The following is a 20,466-nucleotide window of genomic DNA, read 5'->3' as shown; positions in this document are numbered from 1 at the left end:
CTCTGTGAATGCCAAACTGAGGAAAACTGTCCCATTTTTGTCCAGGTTGGCCCCTGTGCATGTCCCCAGTGCCCGAGTCAGTGCCCATGGTACTGGGGTTGTGCTAACGCTCCTTCTCCCTCCGTGAGAAAACAGGTGGCCTTTATTTGTTATCACCCACCCTCCCCTGCCTCCTGGAGGTCATCCCATGGTCAACCCCTCAATTTGTACCAGGCAAGAATGGAGGGGGTGGAGAATGGACTCTTCTGCATGGTGTGGAAGCAAAGCTCAGTTCTGATTGAGGACGAAAGAAATCTCCAAGAAGGAAATGTGTTCATTCCAAGGGGCTGATCCAAGCAGACAAGGATTCATTGAATCAATGAACTGTGAGGTCTCGCGAGTGCCCGGCACTGTGGCAGCCTCAGCTTCAAGGATCAGCTACCTGAAGTTCCCCAAGTCGTAAACCACCTAGAAATGCCCTCCTCTCCCAAACAGCATTTCCTAATGAGTACTGTTTGGGTGCAATCATTTCTCTCCACACACCCTTTCCTCCAATTTCAACAGAATACAAAATTGCAGAGAACAGTTCTCATAAAATACTCTGTTCCTGGCACTTGCAGTATGCATGCCTACCCTCAGTTTCTGCTGTTCTGTTGGACTCCCAGAACAGCCTGTGTGCAACACTCACAACACAGATGAAGACTATATCCAGCAATAGAGTCAGAAACAGAAAATTAAGAGGCAATAAAGATAAGCAGATTTTCCAGCTCATGCCACCCCTTTTCTCATTGAATTTAAACACATTAGAACAAAAGGCACTACAGATTCAAGTCTCTCTCTTTTCTTTCTTTTTTTTTTTTTTTTTTTTTTTTTTTGCAGTACGCGGGCCTCGCACAGGCCCAGCGGCCATGGCCCACAGGCCCAGCCGCTCCGCGGCACGTGGAATCTTCCCGGACTGGGGCACAAACCCGTGTTCCCTGCATCGGCAGGCAGACTCTCAACCACTGCACCACCAGGGAAGCCCTCAAGTCTCTCTTAAAGAAAAAAATTTAAAGGAGCATCTGTGCAGGATCACTACAATTTGGGGAGAACTTTCTTATATTCAATAATTTATTAATGATTCTTAAGTTAGCAGATAATCTAGATGGATATAATGGCTTAGAAGACCTATATCTGTTAATGCAAAGACCTTAATACCAAACATTCAATACCTAAGGTATTCATATTTTACAGGGAGGTAGATGGTAGTCCACTTCCCTAAACTTTATTTACTCAAATTACAGGTTAAAAACTCAAAAGCTGAGCAAGAAGTGGCAGAGACAAGTAATGTATATGAAGGGGAACTGGCATGCCCCGCCCCAAAAATCTACAAAAAAGCCAATTGTGTTACCAGCTAGAATATTAACAATAACTTGCTGACTTAACTACCCATGACAGATCTAATTAGAAGGTGGCAATAAGTGTTTCCAGGTGTTTAATTAAGTGTGATAATTATTTCTTTCCTTAAAGACAGATAGAGTCATATGTTTACATTTCAAAGCATAATGTTTCCTTAGTTAAAACACTGTGGAAACACTTTTGTGTAACACAGGATTCAAACCAGGATAAAAATATCTGCTGTGATAAGCGGCACTTAAAGTGATTTATCAGCTCTAACTTTCATATCAGCTCTAACTTTCACAATGGCAACTTAAAGCCTGCTCTGTTCTGGTTATTTCCTTTAACCACATAGTTTTGTTTTCCTTATGCCTCAATGAATAATTTCTACTCAACAGGTCATTTCCCTACCAGCATCTCCTAAATGAATTCTTATCAAGAAGGTGGGGAAATTTTATGGGTATCTCTACTTTCACAGCAAGAACATAGCAAGAATAAACTGAGATACAGAAGAATTCAGAGACTATTATAATTGGATGGGACCTCAGCAACCAGGGAATCATTTTATTGATGAATTAAAGTACTGTACTGCTATCAATTAAATCTGTTTTTTAGGGCAGAAATACACCCTACATTGAGATAGTATTGACCCCCAATAAAAATAATTTATGCAAGGATGGAATTATCAGTCTTAACTCCAGGATTTCTTTGTTTCAACACTGAGCACTCATCTACTGTCTCCCTCCTCCCATGATTCTCTCAGGGTACTGCTCTTCCTACCTAGGGCTGTGTTTTATCAGTTGGCTTTAGCAATAGGGTGTCACTGAATCAATAAACATCTTTTAGGCGCCCAAGCCCAGTTGGTCAGCGTGGTCTTGAACGTGCCTATCAGCCACCCTGGGTCTGAGGGCGCTCATCAAGTGTTCTTGCATCAGGTTTTGAAGGCTGAGAGTCAAGAGGGCGCGCAAAGACACGGACGGACGGACACACATACACACAAACACACACACAAACTTTCTTCCTCAAAGGAAGTCTCCACCGAACGATCTCAAGGCAAAACTCTAGTCCCTGCCCATTTTACAATGCAGGGTTGGATTACAATCTCAGGCTAGCATCTCGGTCTGCAATCTGGGGCATCCTGATAACCGGGCCAGTCCTTTCGACAGCAGGAGCTGTTACCAGGAGGGCGTGACACGTAGTGGGGGCTGCGTCTGCAGAAGGAAGCAAGGAATAGGGATGGGGCTCAGGGCAGGAGGTGGAAGTTAAGGGGTCAGCCCAAATCGGTAAGGGCCCCGAGCTGGAGGTCTCAGGTTGTCTCTGCGCTGCAGGAACTGGGTAAAACTCTGGGGAGTTTTCGGAGCTGTGCGCGTCTGCACACACACGCACACACACACACACACTCGCTCACACGCACTCACACCCACTCCCACCCACTCCAGAGACTCTCGGTGAGCTGAAAGCGCGCCCCCAGGAGCAGCCCACAGCCCAGCAGCCCGGGAAGCCCTGAGAGGGTGTGTGAGGGACCGGCGCGCCCGGGAGGCACTTACTCGGAAGAGGGAGCCCGGTGGCGCCGGGACGCCAAGAGGCGAGCTGGGCTATTCGACGGTGCGGAGCTGCCTAGACTCTTGAACGCTCGCAGGGCCCCGCGGACTCACGAGCAGAGCGCGGGCCAGAGACGGCGGGAGAAAGGGAGCCAGCGGCAAGGCAAAAGAAACGAGGGGCGGGGATAGGAGGAGGAGCTAAGGAGCCGGGGGCGGGGCGGAAGGTGGAGTTAGGATGCTGGGGGCGGAGCCGGATAACGAGGAGGAGCCGGGAGGTCGGGGGCGGAGCGTGTGGAGGAGGAGGAGCGGAGCAGCCTGGGAGGCAAGGTAGAGGAGGATCTAGCGGGCCAGGGAGAGGAGGGGAGGAGAACCCCAGCGGCCGTGACTGAGCAGACTGGGCCTGGCGTTGGGGGTCAGGAGTGGCCAGAGCTTCGGAGAACGCGGAAGAAAGCTGGACAGCGACCTGGGAGCTGGACTTGAGCTGCAAGGCAAGATTTTTGGGCGCGAGGAGCCAGGATAGGCTTGGGAGATATGCAAGGAAGACGTTACCTTTCGGGTTTCTCAGTTTCTTCAACTGTGAAAATGAGATACCAACCTCGTAGTGAGTTGAGTCGGTTAAGTGAGCTCATGCCTGTCACCTAACAAGTACGCATGAATTTTATCATCTATTATCTGTTGCCGTTATCATCCTCCTCCTCATTTTCCATATAAGCCCCTAAATCCCGCCTGCTCTTAACTTTGTGTGTGTGTGTGTGTGTGTGTGTGTTTCAGCCTCTACTGGCCTCAAGTCTACCTGGCGATACCTGACGCGCTAGCGATTCCTAGTTTCTATTCGCGGTGGGTGCAGGGCTCCCTCTCAAAGTTAAAAGGCTCATTGGCTCCCGGGAAGCCAGTCTGGTCTGAGGCACCCCCGTGGACTTCAGTGACTGCCCCTGCCCACGGAGCCGAAGGCTGGCTATTCATTGGAATGGGACCGAATCTGGGCCTTCCTTCTGGTGAAGAGCCCTGACCCGGGGTAGCCATTCTCAAGGGCGAAGGTGCTGGACCTTCGTAGGAGTGTGATGAATCCGTCCTCCATTAAGCACCTATTATATGGTAGTTCTGTGCAGAGGGCTGGGAATATGAATAATACTAGCAAAACTTAATAAATGCAGGTCACTTATAATCCTCACAACAACTTATAAATGTAGATCCTGTAGCACCTTAAGTTTTACAAAGGGAAAGGGAGGCATAGTGAAGTAAAATACCCTACCCAAAGTTACACATTTAGGAAGTGGCAGAGCATGGTTGGGACACAGGAAAGTAAACACTTGTTAGGTGAAATAGACTAAAATCACAACACATTTGGGTTTAATGCCCAAAATAGGAATATACAGAAGATGTATACAGAAGACGTAAACATCTCTTAAACAGAGATGTTTAAGACACTGTCCTGTGGTTATAGCTATGGGGAGGGAAGTGTTAGGAAGATTTTTCTGAAGGAGGTGATGTCTAAGCTCAATTTGGAAGAAGAAATGGGAGCCTCACAGCACCTATAGGTGGAGAAAGGGCACAGTAAACATTTTTCAAGCATTCTGGAGGGTTAGGGAAGAAGTGGAGATTGGAATGAAGCTAAAACAATAGAAAAGGACCAAATCTAAGCGCTTTCTTCCAATAGGAGCTGAAGAACATTAATTTTTTTTCTGCTTTATAACAAATTTAATCAGTTATACATATACATATGTTCCCATATCCCCTCCCTTTTGCGTCTCCCTCCCACCCTCCCTATCCCACCCCTCCAGGTGGTCACAAAGCACCGAGCTGATCTCCCTGTGCTATGCGGCTGCTTCCCACTAGCTATCTACCTTACGTTTGGTAGTGTATATATGTCCATCCGCTCTTTCGCTTTGTCACAGCTTACCCTTCCCCCTCCCCATATCCTCAAGTCCATTCTCTAGTAGGTCTGTGTCTTTATTCCTGTCTTACCCCTATGTTGAAGAACATTATTTTGACCCTTGGTTCGGAGAAAGTCAGAAGGATTTTAAGCATGGGAGACATGTCAAATGTTCTAGAAAGGTTAATCTGAAAACATCATAGAGAATCAGAGCCAGGAAACTTGGCTTATGGAGTTATTGAAATAAGTCAGGTTGGGATACAGTCGTAGGCAGAATAAGAACTCCAGGAAAGATGTCCACACCAGAATCCCCAGAACTTGTGAATATGTTACCTTACATGGCAAAAGGGACTTGGCAGGTGTGATTAAGCTTAAAGATAATGAGATGGGGAGATTATCCTGGATTATTTGGGTGGATCTAATCTAATCATATGCTTCCCCTAAAGTGGAAGAATGAGTCAAAGAGATTCAAAGTATGAGAAGGGCTTGACCTGGGTCAGGAGCCAAGGAGGGTGGGTGGTCTCTAGAAGCTGGGAATGGACCTCAGTCAACAACAAAAACAACAACAAAATGGGAATCTCAGTTCTACCACCATAAGGAAATGGATCCTCCCTTGGAGCCTCCAGAAAGGAACCCAGCCATACTGACACTTTGAGTTTATCCTGGTGAGACCCATACTGGACTTCTGACCTGTAGAACTGTAAAATAATAAATGTATGTTGTTTTAAACCCCTAAATTGCTGTTAATTTGTTGTGGCAGTAATAGGTAATAATTACAGATGCTGAATGCTTAAACTAAGTGGATGGAAAGAAGATGGATTCAAGACTTAACACAGGCCCTGGAGACTAATGGGATGTGAGGGTTAAGGGAAAGAGAGTAATCTAGGTCGATTTATAGGGTTTCTGGATTGCCAGGCTCAGTCTTTGGTAGTGCCACACAGTGCAGGGAGTAATAAAGGCAGGTCCTTTTAGGATTAAAAAGGTTTGTACACTCCCAGGCCTCCCCTACTCCTCAAAATCATTAGAAACAATCCCTGAAAGCCCATGGGCAGTGATATTTGTCACCACGAACTGAGAGTTCTAATAATGGATCTGCTCTGTGTAAACTGGATACTTTGGACAAAGCACAAAGCCTTAATGAAACATGGCTTCTTCTACTGTGTGAGATAGGAGCCCCATCTGTGTGATTGCCGGGAGAGTCAGCCAGGATGTCATGGTGTCTGTAACCTCAACCCCAGTAACTCTCACCATTTCTTCATTTCAGTCTCCCTTGTCTCAAGCTGCACCCTGGAGCAGCAATCCCCGGAGATACTTCTACCTTTATAGAAAAAGATTCTTTCATCTTTATCTCCGTCATTCTACACCCCTACTGCAGCCTCTCATCCTTGGTCCTCACACTCTTTTTTTTACCTCATGCAGACTTGCATTTCTCCCAGTTGGCTTCCTTTCCTAGACAGCCTAACCCCAAGAGCCAATACCTCAGTCACTCACTGCTAGTGCCTCCTATTGCTTTACTACATTGTCTTTTCCTTCTACTACCTGGCAAATATTTTTAGCCACCCACATGATTCATAAGCTCTACTTAAGAAGAACCAAAAAGTGTAAAACCTGATGCTCTGCAGATTCATGAGGATTTTCTCCTGCATCATGGATGGAAAGAAGTGTGTTCCATCTTTATCCCTTTCCTCAAGACATCTTTTGCGCCCCTAACCCCTCCTGCTCTTGATATATGATCTCACCTCCTATTTCAAATAAAATATAGAGTGAACTTAAAAATTTTTTTTAATTAATTAATTTATTTATGGCTGTGTTGGGTCTTCATTGCTGTGCGCAGGCTTTCTCTAGTTGCAGTGCCCGGGGGCTACTCTTTGTTGTGGTGCGTGTGCTTCTCATTGCGGTGGCTTCTCTTGTTGCGGAGCATGGACTCTAGGTGCACGGGCTTCAGTAGTTGTGGCACGTGGGCTTCAGTAGTTGTGGCACACGGGCTTAGTTGCTCCGCGGCATGTGGGATCTTCCCGGACCAGCGCTGGAACCCATGTCCCCTGCATTGGCAGGCAGATTCTTAACCACTGCGCCACCAGGGAAGCCCCAAAGGAAATATATAGATCATCAATAGAGAATGTTCTCTACTTCCTATCCCAGCTAACAAAAATGCCATCTATATCAGCAGTCACATTGACTTCCTTTCTCTCATCCCAGTGGATCAGAGCAAACCCATCCACCAGTTCTCTGGGTCCCCAAGGAGCCCTCCCTTCTATCTACAGGGGCCACATTCTGTTGAATATCCCTTCTTTTCTATCTTGGACCTCTCAATTTCTATGCTTCCCCCATAAGATATTTAAAAATGCTAAAATGTTAAAATGATAAAATTTAAAAATCTCCATGAATCCTACCACCTTCTCTCGCCGCAACCCTCTTTACTAGGGCCATCTAGACCTGAGTGACTACAGGAGCTGAAACGATTCAGAGTGGGCACTGCCTCAGCGCTTACTTTAGGAGGCCTGGTAAGGGGCCTCTACAATCCCAGGCAACTTGCATCATTGTCATCAAAGAACAACCAGTCTTCTCTCTAATAAAGATATTGGATTCCACCTTACTACACAGAGTGATAATATTTAGAAATTAATAAGATAATTACCTTTCCTATCTTACTTGGGCCAAAAGATACTTGGATCATTTCATTTTCAAACTAGCACTTGCATACTTCCAGTTCAGAGTTGTAAAAAACATATAGAATCTAGGAAGCTCCTAATAACTAATCCATTATTCAATGGCTAATTATATTTTAAAATAATTGCAGCTGTCTCTGGATTAATTGAATCCTTTCAGACCAAACCCCACCCCCCAAAAAACCCCCAAACCCTATAAATCACATGAAGTGGAGAGAGCTGTAATGAGAGCTGCATGCCAAAAATACCTCTGTGCATACCTTCTATTTTTACTTCTGCCCAGTCGAAGGTATAGGAACTAACATCAGACAGCTTAAAGTCAAAAAAAATCTTCTCACCCAGCTTCCTCTTGTACTCTTCTTTTGCTTCAAGCCTCTTCTCTGCTTACTCAGTGTCAGCCCCCTTCTTGAGAGTAAGGAAGTAACTACATGGCACTGTGAAACATACAATAAAAATCTATGCATAAATACTCTGGGAGAAGAAAGGAAGTGACTCACACTCCTTGGGGGAATGGAGAGGATTTCACAAAGGAGGTTCCATCCAACCAAGTCGAAAAGAATGAACTCAAGCTTGCCCAGCAGAAGGGCACTCCAGGCATCATGGAGAGAGAAGAAAGATACGGTCTAACATTTTCTGGTGCTAAAATCACTGAAGCAAGGATGTGCACCTTAAACACAGCCCACAGAAATATCTATGTGGCCTTTGTGCTTCAACTACATTTTCATGGGACTATATCAATGAACATGCCTGATTCAAAACATGGCTATAACTTCACCATTCTCTAAGGTCACTATCTGATTGTCTACTGCTTCAACTCTATTCCCAGTCCCATTTCTTTTCAGAGATTTATCATAACATGTAATCTTGTTCTTAGAGTAACAATATGGGTATGGTAAAGAGTACATTTTTCCTAACAGAAGTCAAGGTGCATACTGTGGAGGGTAGGAGAATTGTTCAATGTCATGCAAACTAGAATCTCGGGGATAGAACAAAAATCAAGATTTGGGGGTCAGTGATCTTTTCCTATTACTTCCATATACCTCAACCCCTACTCCTAACTATTATACACCACTAGTGATTATACCTTCATCATAGAGCATTTTTCACTTTTTTATTCAGAATTACTTACCTATGATGTTACTTAAATACATCTCTTCCTAAGAAAGTTTGCTAGAACTGTTGCCTGCATTAAAGGTAACTTCATCCACAGTCTTAGCCAATTCCATCAGCCACCCTCTACATGAAACCAAGTTCTCTGCCTATTTCCAGGTTTTCACCCCTTAAACCATTCCTCTATAGAAAATATAGTGATGCCCCTACCCAGAACCCTTATTTTTCTGTGATTGCACCACTGGATTCTTCATCTATGTGGGTTCTTCCTCACCTGAACTGTTTTCTCCTTTTTGACCATCTCAAATCTTACTTGAGCCTATCCCCAATACTACAGTCTAATTTTTTGTCCTTAGCTGCATAATTCTACTCTGAAAGGCTTTTTCTATACATATGGGTCTAAATTCCTGGCTCTATCAAGAGTTCTCTTCTATGCTTACACCCATGAAATGCTAGCCCACATTGGCAAGGCATTATTTGATTTTAAACAAAAAAGGCTCCCACCTTAGTCCTGGAATATTCGAAGCACAGCACCCTCCCCTAGTGGGTTCTGACTTTCACACTGTCCTCTTTCAATAGCCTCACTTTTTCCCCTCTCATTATCAACCTTCAGAGTAAAGAGTTGGTGTGCTAGTTATTTCCATGTACCTGTGCTTCCCCTCTGTGTACATGGGTCTGTTCATCTGTCTCCCTCTACATAAAAATGGCCACATGAATTTTTAAAAAATGTATTCAATATTGTGGTGGATTGCAAACGGTCTCAGAATAAAGACACAGCCAAGGTTATGGTTGTTAGGTCCTTTTGTTAAGATCTCAGAAAGATTTTTGGGTGCACCATGTATACCGTTTTTGTGAGACACTAAGATTTCTAAGAATCTTAAGGTGGTATATACCACAGCAACCTCACAGGGGGCCCAAGGTAGAGAAATAAAATACGGGTGTGGCTTTTGTCTAATGAGTGGATTATAATTTAATATACAAGAAACCCACTTTTTTTTTTTTTTTTTTTTTAGAAACCCACAACGTTTTAAAAAGCAATTTTACTAGACTGAACCATAGGGGACAGGACAGTACAAAATGTAAAGAGGTCTTTGAATGCTCTAACTTCTCTATCCAGGAAAACAGGCTGAGAAAACTTCCCTTAAAAACACTGGGCCACTTTTATGGAAAAAGAATAACTTAAGGGTAGAAAAAAGCAGCCCAGAAGGTGGAGCCAAGAGCTATAGAGAATTACTTGCAGGGAACAGGAGTACTCAAGAAACTGGTGACATGTACCCAGCTAAATTCCAGAATCCCTCTGGACAAGGACCTACCATGTCACTTACTTTTCCTCTTTTAGAATGGGAGATACCTATCCCCTCTCTGTCTCACCACTGTTAACGTTTCACATGTGGGAGGCACATAACTTGCCTCATTAGTTCATGGATCTTTAAACTGAGTACTGTACTTAAGGAACCTCATTTAAGGAGCCACATATACACCTGAACCTGATTTAGACATCAGGACCCTGGGGTTCAAAAGCCTAACCCTGATGCAGTAATAGGATGAAAACATTGGAGTTTTTTGGGAGGAGTGTTTTGCATGTGGGAGGAATAGATTTTAAAACTTTTAAAACACATATCCTGGGCTGATACACTGCACTGCTTAGATTCTGTTACAAAGGGCATACAGGAGTAAGGCATTTTCACTGTGGAAAGAAATGGGTTGTACCACCAAATTGTTTCTATCACCTATCTGTATTTGCAGTGGGAGAACATTAAGAAATTTTTCTTGTTCCAAGGAGACTTGTGAAATAATGTCACACTGCAACTCTGTGTTAACTCCCTGACTTATAGGGCACAGACATACAGGAGACAACCAAGTAAGCAGAAGGGGAAGAAGTCATAAAAAACTCAAAACAGATTTAGCTTTGAAAATAACAGTAGCAAAAGCCAAACACATTTCTAAGGCTGACAAGTACATTTAACTAATCTATGTTCAACTTTTTCCAAGTACCCTGAAGGGTAACATCTTAACCTTTCTACTTAAGTAATATTAAGCATCAAAAATAATTAAGCATCAACAATTCAAAGAGGAATATTCCTGACACAAGACCACTTCACTCAACAGAGCAGTTGCCAAAGTCGTTGTCCTTTTTGGTATGAAAATACAACTTTTCTTCACCGACACATACACAACCATTTCTGGTATCATGTTACCAAGTGGGGTTTCAAGGAGTTTAGAAAAGTATTACCTCCTTCTTCCCTTCTCCCATGTTAAAGTTTTGCTTTGTATGTATTCTTCCATACATATTTCTATGTTCCTACATATATACTAAAACTAAAGATTGAAAAAACCTGAAACAATAAGGGATATAACACCTTTTACTTCGAAATTTTATCTCACCAACCTCTTTTCAGATGAACAGATACAAATCTAACATTCTTTTACCATTGAGAATATTCCATTGTATGGATGTACCAAAATTTATGCCACAATTTACCCACTAATTAACATTTAGATTTCCAGTTTTCTTGCTCCACCAGATGTCTCAATAAACATCCGTATACATATATTTTTATGCATAAGTGTTTTTATCTTAAAGGATAATCTCTCAAAAGATTGCTCAGTGAAAGTAAGTTTTTCAATTTTAGTACGTATCTAGATAACTTTGTAGCAAACTTTGTAGTAAACTTTGTAGTTTTGTTCTGCCAGCAATGTTTCACTGTGTCCACTTCCTTGCATCTTCACCAAACTGATGTCACTGTTTTGACTTTATATTAATTTGATGAACAGTGGTAACACATTTTTTTAAAAGCATTCCTTTAACTATTAGTGAGGATGAACATACTTTGTGCTTGCTGACTTTTCCATGTCCTGTTCTGTGAATTGTGTGATTTTTCCATTACTTATCATTTTAAAATTCTCTTTGTATTAAGGACGTTAACATTTTTCCTATTCCTATACACATATATCTTCTCGTCTACCTGTTCTTTTGACTGTGGTCTCTTGCAATATGACATTTAAACTCTTTGTTTAGTAAATATGTCTCTCTGGGTTTCCAACACTGTTATAAAAAGATCATCACCACTCTAAGGTTGTATAAGGATTTTCTTTAAGTAGGTGTATCTCTGTATTTCGTTCCAATTTGTTGAGACCATTTTGAGAAATTCCTCAATGGTTTTTAAAATTTTTTTTAAAGAGAAGAAATGAATTGGGGCAAGACAGAGAGAGCAAGAAAGGAGGATGGAATTGACTGTCCCATGATTCTACATAAGAAAAATCCTACGTTTTAGAAAATGAGACTCACAATGTTGTGAATTCTTCCATCATTACAAAGCCTCATTCTCAGAAAGCAGACAATTTAAAAAATGTATTTTGATGTATCCACTTCATTAGTGTGGATGAAATTTTACATATATGTATATCATTTTATACTTAAACATACATTCCAACTACTTTTATTCTCACCTTTTTTGAATAATGCTTATTCGTTAAGTTAAAGACTATAGAAAAGGAAGAATAGAGTATCTGGGAAAATTATGCAATTCTTCCTACATTAACCAAATACAGAAGTTCTCCAATTTAAAATGTCACATACACTCAAGTCAACTAAAGTGGCATAAATACTACTTAAAACAATAGCATGCTAAAAAAATAGTTACTGCATGATTGTTTATTTAAAATATTATGACTCTGGATGTAAATACATATGGGCTTACATAATTTATTATTCATATAAACCCTCAATTAAAACGCTTAATTCTTCATCCACGTCTTTTTCCTAGTAAGCATAATAATACATTTTCTATCTCACTGAAAGTGTTTAAAGCCTTTTGAATCTTGATTCATGAAGAAATTACTGAGGAATAACTTAATATTTACTACATCAAACAATAGTGTTGTTTGCAATGTTGTCACAGATTTCTCCATGGCAAAATAGTCACATATCGTTATTGCACAATTTATAGGTACAGGTTATTATGTGCACATAAACTCTCTACATAATAACGGTGTCTTCACTGCAACTTGCTCAACACATTTAAAATTATGAATACAATTTACAAAATCTTTTAACAATATACTTTTAAAAGTATCCTGAGGATATTACAAAATTCATTTTACCAGCCCTTCATTTCTTTGCTTCATTTGACTCTTTAGTTTCCAAGATAATAGCTTTCCATATTTTGTTACATAAAAATGTTCTATTAATATTCCTATTAAAATATATTTAAGCTAAGTAGTATATAATTGTCCCTTAAACACTTAGTCCCATCTGCCTCCAGTCTTCTTGGTTAAAATCAAGTATTATCAAGTTTTCTATAATTCCGAATCAGAAAAGGTATAGCACAAAACAGACAGAAATAGGGTTAGCACATTTAAGTTAAAAGCATTGTGCATTTTTAATATTTTGGTCATATTTTATAATAAAATAATATATTTTGGCAAAAAATAATAAAATATAAGGCTTAGTTTATTATCTTTTAATGGTAGATCTGGCAGGTATTTTACATTTGTAAATACTATCTATTTAATTTGACTGTTTTCACATGTTTCTAAAAACACTGCTATAAGGTTTTCATAACTTTGAGACTAAAAGCACCTAAAAAATAAGAAAGAAAATAAAATTTAAGTAAAATGTATGGTGCCTAAAAATCCTTTGACACATTTATAAGCTTAAGTATCTCATATATGCCAACACAGAATCATTATTGCCTGCTAAGTCTTATCTGACTCAATGTAATCTTTAAAATAATAATCTTGGAAGTTTTCCTGAAATTTATTTGAAAATTAGGATGGGAATTCAAAAATTAAAAAAAAAAGGTGAAAAAAACAGTTGCAGAAAAAGTTGTTATTCTGGTGGCAGTAGTTGTTATGGCACAAAAACAAATGAAAAGACTTGTAGTTTTCATATATATATATATATATATATATATATATATACACACACACACACACACACACACATATATATACATACACACACACACACAAAGTTCAAATAAGATGTATAAGATACATTACATATATATACATGACCACACACACACAACTTGGGCTCCAGAGGGGAAACTGATGAAAATTTTACATAACGAGGCATTTGGCTCATCTGTCACTAAAGTCCCAAAGACAGTGTTAATGGAGATGTTCATTATTTTTTGATTCTTACCCAAATATCAATCTATCATTAATTAAGAGAGGAGTGTGAGATGTGTAAGTTTGAAAAAGGCAGTGAGAGTGTGGTGAATTAAGTGATGACTGATGTGCAACTGCCTTTACATAAAGGGTATTTTTACTGTGAAACAAATTCATGCAGAGATATCTGCAGAAGAATTTATCAACAACAAGAAAACAAAACTCCCTTAACACTACGATATACTCACTATACTATAAATATGTATTATTACAGCATTACTTATACATTCTACTTTAGGCAATGTAGTCTAATTTTGAATGACCTTATTAATTTTTAAGGCATCAGTGCATCAAGGGCAAAGCTCCATAAAATAAATATGAAAACAAGAGAGCATTAACTTATTTGTGGCATAGAGACTGATCACTGTACATCATATGTGTTGGCCACTTCATGGAATAGGTAATAAATTATACATCTTATTGTTAAAATGTTACAGCATAAATTTCACATCATTTTTCAACACTTCATTTAATGGGCTAAACTGATCTGGCAGTATTCTCATTTTCATTGTTCCATCGGCTCCACATGAAAAAATGTGATTTGCAGGCCCTGTCTCAATTTGCATCACTCCGGTTCCAATATTTCTGAAAATGGATTGCCGAGCATGTTCATTGATAAAAGTGTGGAGAAGACTAAAGGTAGAGAGACTCCAAATCTGAAATATATAAGAACAAAATAAAAATTGGGGTTGACGATTACCTTAAAAATCCAAACAAAAGATTCACGTCTGTCTTCCTGTACAAATAAGGAATTTCTAAAACAAAAATGGAGAAAAATCTGTGTAGGCTTACAGTCATAACATTTTGATTCTGTATATGGTGTTGCAATTTTCCAAAGCTCTTTGATATTATCACACTCTTCAAAAATCAATCCAGTAAGAGAGGAGGTACTTTAAACCCTTCGTTGGAGACGAGAAAACTTAGGTACAAGGAGGTTAAGTGTACAATGCAACAGAAACTTGTAATGTTATAGGAACTACAATCAAGATTTCCTATCTCTCAGCGAAGTTTCTGTTGTGTAGTTGTATAGTGGGGTAATTCTTTCCCCATAATATACAGTACCCACCAAGGGATCAGAACCACTGGAAAGAGAAAAGTACCAAACACCTAGAGGCCTTCAGACCAGTCAAAACTATATTCCAGCTGCAACATAAATTATTACAACTTTCTGATGTTTTGACATCACATTTTAAAAAAATATTTCTTTCTTTTCCCTAAGAAATTCATTAATTCATATTACTCTAGACATGATTGTTAAATTGTAAGTCCTGAATACTACCTGGTATACTATGAAATCTTATAACTTAATTAAATAATAAACCTCAGAATGAAAGTACAAACTAATCTAAATAATCTAAAACATAGTACGACTTATTCTAAACTGAGGGCAGTTCAAATAAGAAAATAGCTTCAAACTGGAAAAAAAAAAGAATTCTGTTTGGAAGCTGGTGTATATATTTAAGAAAAACCTTTTTGAAATTCTTCAATTTCTCTGGCTGAGAATTATGAAAACAATATGGAAGTTCTAACAAAGGAGTCCAACTTACCTGTACTAAGTACTCAGTACCACTTAAATTAATGGATTCTAAGAAACTAGACTCCTCCAGTGGGTTGCTGACCATTAGAGTAACTTAGGGACTAGTCTTATCCCTGCAGATCCTTCTGAGTGTAGCCAGAGAACCTTCCATCAAAACCACTATTTCTGTGTTCCAAAAATGCACATTCCTGAGCCTTGGACTTACCAAATGGGTATTTTTGGGATAGGACCTAGCAACAGTATTTCTGGAGTGGGATGCATTTTTAACAAGGTGCTTAACATTTTTAACAAGCTGCTTAACATTCAAACTTCTAAGTTTGAAACACAGTGGAGTTTGAGAAGGACTGTTACAGGCAGAGCTTATCCAGGTACATCAGAATTCTTGAATCAGGCACTGAGTTGTTTGGATGCTGATACTATGAATGACAAAATGGGGAGAAATTTGGGATAAGGGAAAATGTCAGTATATCTCACAGCCCCTGAAACTGAATTCAGTAACTCTGAACATGGAGTCAAGACTAATTCTAATGTCTGAAATATGTTCATATCCATGGAAAATCCAGTTCTTTCACATGCATTAGTTAAGCATATTTGAAAACAACTGAAAAACAGGCATTTTTTCAAGTTAAATATTTTATTTCATTCATTAAAAGACTTATTAAATAGCAATTAACCTTGTTGACTACAGAGGAATTAATATTTCTATTATTTAAAGAGACTGGTGTCATCAATATGATTAAAGATCTGAGGTTTCTAAAGATTTCTTTTCATATTGTAATAGATATTGTGGCATTACTGTATTTACCTTTATGTTGCCTTCAGCAGATCCTGTAACAAAGTACTCTTCAGTTGGATCAATAGCAATGGCTTTAACAGGAGAATCATGGCTCTGGAAAAGCTGCCTCTGCTGTCGTTGCCGAAGGTCAAAAACACATGTATAGCCTTTTCTGCCACCTGAGATTAGTAGCTGATGTTTTGGAGCATATGCTAAAACAGTGGCTCCGCTATCATGACAAGTAAAAGCTGGAAAAAAAAGTAAAAACTATTTAATAGTATAAGAAACAGACTTCTGGCTTTTGGCCAAGGTAGAATGATAGATTAGATTTGCCATCCTGCCTAAAACAATTAAAATATCAAATGATATACAGGAAACAATGGTTTGAGACACCGGTCACTAAGCAATGAAGAATGATCTTTGCAAAATGGGAAACAAACTGGGTGACCAACATAACTGCCCCAGCTTATTGCCTATAGAGTATTTTCTGGCCGTGGCATAAGAAAGGGGAACCCAAGTTGATCTGGGTTCCTATTTCCACCAGCCATACTGGGAAAAAACCCTCATAATTCACAAGGCATTGTATAGAGTACTGAGAAGGGTACTGCCTCAATAGAGGGGCAAAATTAGCCCTGTACCAAATACGGCTTTTAACACAGCCATTTGCATCATCCCAGAAAGTTCCCTCATGCCTCTCCCTCAAAGGCAATCGCTATTCTGATTTCTATCCAATTGGTTTTGCCAATTCTTGAACTTCACATAAATGGAATTTTATAGTATATATTCTTTTGTGCCTGCTTTTCTTTAACATAACATTTTAGATGTTGTCTCATGTATCAGTAGGTCTCATGTATCAGTAGGTCATGCTTTTTAATTCTGAATAGTATTCTATTACATAAATATACCATGTTATCCTGTTGGACATTTATGTTGTTTCCAGTTTTTGGCTATTATAAATAAAGCTGCTAAGAACATTCCTAATACCAGTCTATTTGTGGACATGTGTTTTCATTTTTCTTGGGTATATATGTAAAACTATATATTACTGGGTCATGCTACGTGCATGTTTAACTTTACTAAGAAATTGCTAAACAGTTTTCCAAAGGAGTTGTACTGTTTTATACTCTTATCAGCAAATCATGAGGGTTCCAGTTTCTCCATATCCTCACCAACACTTAGTAGTCTAGAATCTTTAATTTCTGCCATTTCAGTATACAGAGTAGTATGATAAATTATGGTGAATTTAGTTTGCATTTCCCTGATGACTATTGATGTTGAGCATCTTTTATATGCTTATTTGCTATTCAGGTACTGAGAAAAATGGTAATTTTTAAAAATCTTGAATATATCATTTCTTTAATAGATTGTGCTTTTGGTGTTGTATCTAAATCTCATTACCAAACCCAAGGTCACCAAGCTTTTCTCCTATATTTCCTTCTAGAAGTATTACAGTTTTGTTTTTACATGTTTTACATGAATCATTTTGAGTAAATTTTTGTGAAAGGGGTAAGGTTTGTACCTATGTTCATTATTCCACATATAAGCACCCAATTGTTATTAGCACTTTTTGTTGAAAGACTATCTGTCTCCACTGAATTATCTTTGTGCCATTATTAACAATGAGTCTACTATTTATGTGTGGGTCTATTTCTGGGCTCTCTAATCTGTGTCTATTCTTCAGCCAGTACCACAATGGCTTGATTACTGTAGCTTTATAGTGAGTCCTGAAATCAGGTAATGTGAGTTCTCCAAGTTTGTTTTTATTCAGTATGCATTATTCTAGGTCTCTTGCCTCTCTACATAAACTTTAGAACCAGTTTGTTGATATATATAAAACAGATTGCTGGGGGTTTAATTAGAATTCCACTGAATCTATAAAGTTGTGAGGAAGTAACATCCTAACAATATCAAGTTTTACAATCTGTGAACATGATGGCCTATCTCTCCATTTATTTAGATCTTTTTTTCTTTTACTTTTTTTGTAGCTTTTCACAACAGATGCTATACATATTTAGATTTATGCTTCAGTATTTCATTATTTTGGGTGCTATTTTAAATGGTAATTTTTTTTTAAATTTCAAATTCCAATTGTTCATTGTTGATAAAGGAAAGCAACTAATTTTAGTATAATGATCTGGTATCCTGTGACATTGCTGTGCTTGCACATCAGTTCCAGCAGTTTTTTTTCTGTATTCTTTGGGGTTTTCTACACCATCATGTAATCTGTGCATAAACAGTTTTATTTCTTCCCTTCCAATATGTATAACTTTTACTTCCTTTTCTTGTCTTATTGCTTTATTTAGAACTTCAAGTACAAAGTTAAGTAAGAGTGGTGTGAGGGGATATAATACTGTAACTGATGTTCGCAATGATGACCTGTGCTATCAGATTCAAAGTAAAAACAAATGATTTTTATATTATCTGTGCTGCACTGTCCTTCATTAAAGTACAGTGAAGAGTTAATTACATATATAGCATTTTTTCTGCTTTTAAACTTTGCCACCATGGTCAAAAATAAACCTCACAGGCTACTAAGTGTGTCATTAAAAAAAAATCCATTTAAAAATCACTTTTACTTTATGAATTTGTGATTTATAAAATGCTTTCAAAACTTACCATGGACTAAACTATTGGCAGGTGCTACAAGAGTGTCCCACAAACATATGTTTCTGAAAAAAAAAAAAAGATTACTTATTGAATGACATAAGAAGTTAACAACAGAATAAAAATAAATGTCTCACATTATATAATGATAAAGGTATCAATACAGAAAGATTATACTTGTTAACATATATGCACCCAATACAGGAGCACCTAAATATATAAAGCAAATACTAATAGACATAAAGGGAGAAATAGACAATAATACAGTAATAGTAGGGGATTTTAACACCCCCTAACATCAATGAACAGATCATCCAGAAAGAAAGTAAGGTAACAGTGGTGTTAAGTGACACAATAGACCAGCTGAACTTAAATGATATGTACAGAATATTACACCCTAAAACAGCAGAATGCACATTCTTTTTAAGCACACATGGAATGTTCTCCAGAATATATTATATACTAGGTCACAAAAAAAGCCTCAACAAATTTAAGAGGATAGAAATTGTATCAAGCATTTTTTTCTGACCACAATAGTATGAAGCTAAAAATTAACTCCAGAAAAAAAAAATGGAAAAAAAACCCAAACACGTGGAGACTAAACAACATGCTACTAAAAAACCAATGGGTCAATGACAAAATCAAAGAGGAAATCAAAAAAGACCTTGAGACAAATGTAAATGCAAACACAACAACCCAAAATCTACGGGATGCAGCAAAAGCAATTCTAAGAGAGAAGTTCATAGCAATACAGGCCTTCTCAAATAAACAACACAACCTACCACTTACCACCTAAAAGAATTAGAAAAAGAACAAACAAAGCCCAAAGTCAGCAGAAGGAAGAAAAAAATTAAGATCAGAGAGGAAATAAATAAAATAGAGATTAAAAAAAAAAAACAACAGGGCCTCCCTGGTGGCGCAAGTGGTTGAGAGTCCGCCTGCCGATGCAGGGGATACGGGTTCGTGCCCCGGTCTGGGAGGATCCCATATGCCGCGGAGCGGCTGGGCCCGTGAGCCATGGCCGCTGAGCCTGCGCGTCCGGAGCCTGCGCGTCCGGAGCCTGTGCTCCGCGACGGGGGAGGCCACAACAGTGAGAGGCCCGCATACCGCAAAAAAAAAAAAAAAAACAAACAAACAAAAACAAAAAAAAACAAAAAAAAACAAAAACAAAAACAATCAATGAAAAGCAAGAGCTGATTTTTTGAAAAGAAAACAAAATTGACAAACCTTTATCCAGCACATCAAGAAAAGAGAAGACCCAAATAAACAAAATAAGAAATGAAAGAGGAGAAATAACAACCAATACCAAAGAGATACAAAGAATTATAATACTATTAACAGTTATATACCAACAAATTAGACAACCTAGAAGAAATGGACAAGTTTCTAGAAACATACAGCCTGCCAAGAATGAGTCAAGAAGAAACAGAAAGTTTGAACACAATGATCACTAGAAACGAAAATGAATCTGTAAGGGAAAAAACAAAACAAAACAAAAAACCCAACTGCCAGGAAACAAAAGTCCAGGACCAGACAGGGGAATTCTACCAAACATATGAAGAACAAACACTTATCCTTCTTAAACCATTCCAAAAAAACTGAAGAGGAGGGAACACTCCCAAATTCATTCTACAAGGCCACCATTACCATGATACCAAAACCAGACAAAGATACTACAAAAAAAGAAAATTACAGGCCAGTATCTTTGATAACTACAGATACAAAAATCCTCAACAAAATATATTAGCAAACCGAATCCAACAATACATAAAAAGCATCATACACCATGATCAAGTTGGATTTATTCTGGGGTCACAAGGATAGTT

General features: G+C 38.7%; 2 protein-coding genes across 4 annotated transcripts in view; both read right to left on the bottom strand.

The window, feature by feature from the left end:
* Positions 1-3,042, bottom strand: part of TNFAIP8 (TNF alpha induced protein 8) — a 131,425-nt gene extending 128,383 nt beyond the window's left edge. Inside the window, exon 1 of the mRNA XM_060091870.1 lies at positions 2,904-3,042. Within this exon, the coding sequence (XP_059947853.1) occupies position 2,904 (1 nt within the window). The 5' untranslated portion in view covers positions 2,905-3,042. The remainder of the gene's footprint in view (positions 1-2,903) is intronic.
* A 7,873-nt stretch (positions 3,043-10,915) lies between these two features.
* The window catches only part of DMXL1 (Dmx like 1), a 138,544-nt gene continuing 128,993 nt past the window's right edge, over positions 10,916-20,466 (bottom strand). For all 3 annotated transcript variants that reach the window (XM_060093277.1, XM_060093274.1, XM_060093276.1), the window contains 3 exons: positions 18,653-18,705; positions 16,067-16,284; positions 10,916-14,380 (listed from right to left, as the gene is read on the bottom strand). In XM_060093277.1, coding sequence (XP_059949260.1) covers positions 14,156-14,380; positions 16,067-16,284; positions 18,653-18,705 — 496 coding nt within the window. In that variant the 3' untranslated portion in view covers positions 10,916-14,155. The remainder of the gene's footprint in view (positions 14,381-16,066; positions 16,285-18,652; positions 18,706-20,466) is intronic.

This window comes from Mesoplodon densirostris, chromosome 3, assembly GCF_025265405.1.
Source record: "Mesoplodon densirostris isolate mMesDen1 chromosome 3, mMesDen1 primary haplotype, whole genome shotgun sequence".
Lineage (NCBI taxonomy): Eukaryota > Metazoa > Chordata > Mammalia > Artiodactyla > Ziphiidae > Mesoplodon > Mesoplodon densirostris.
This window is presented reverse-complemented; position numbering and strand designations above follow the sequence as displayed.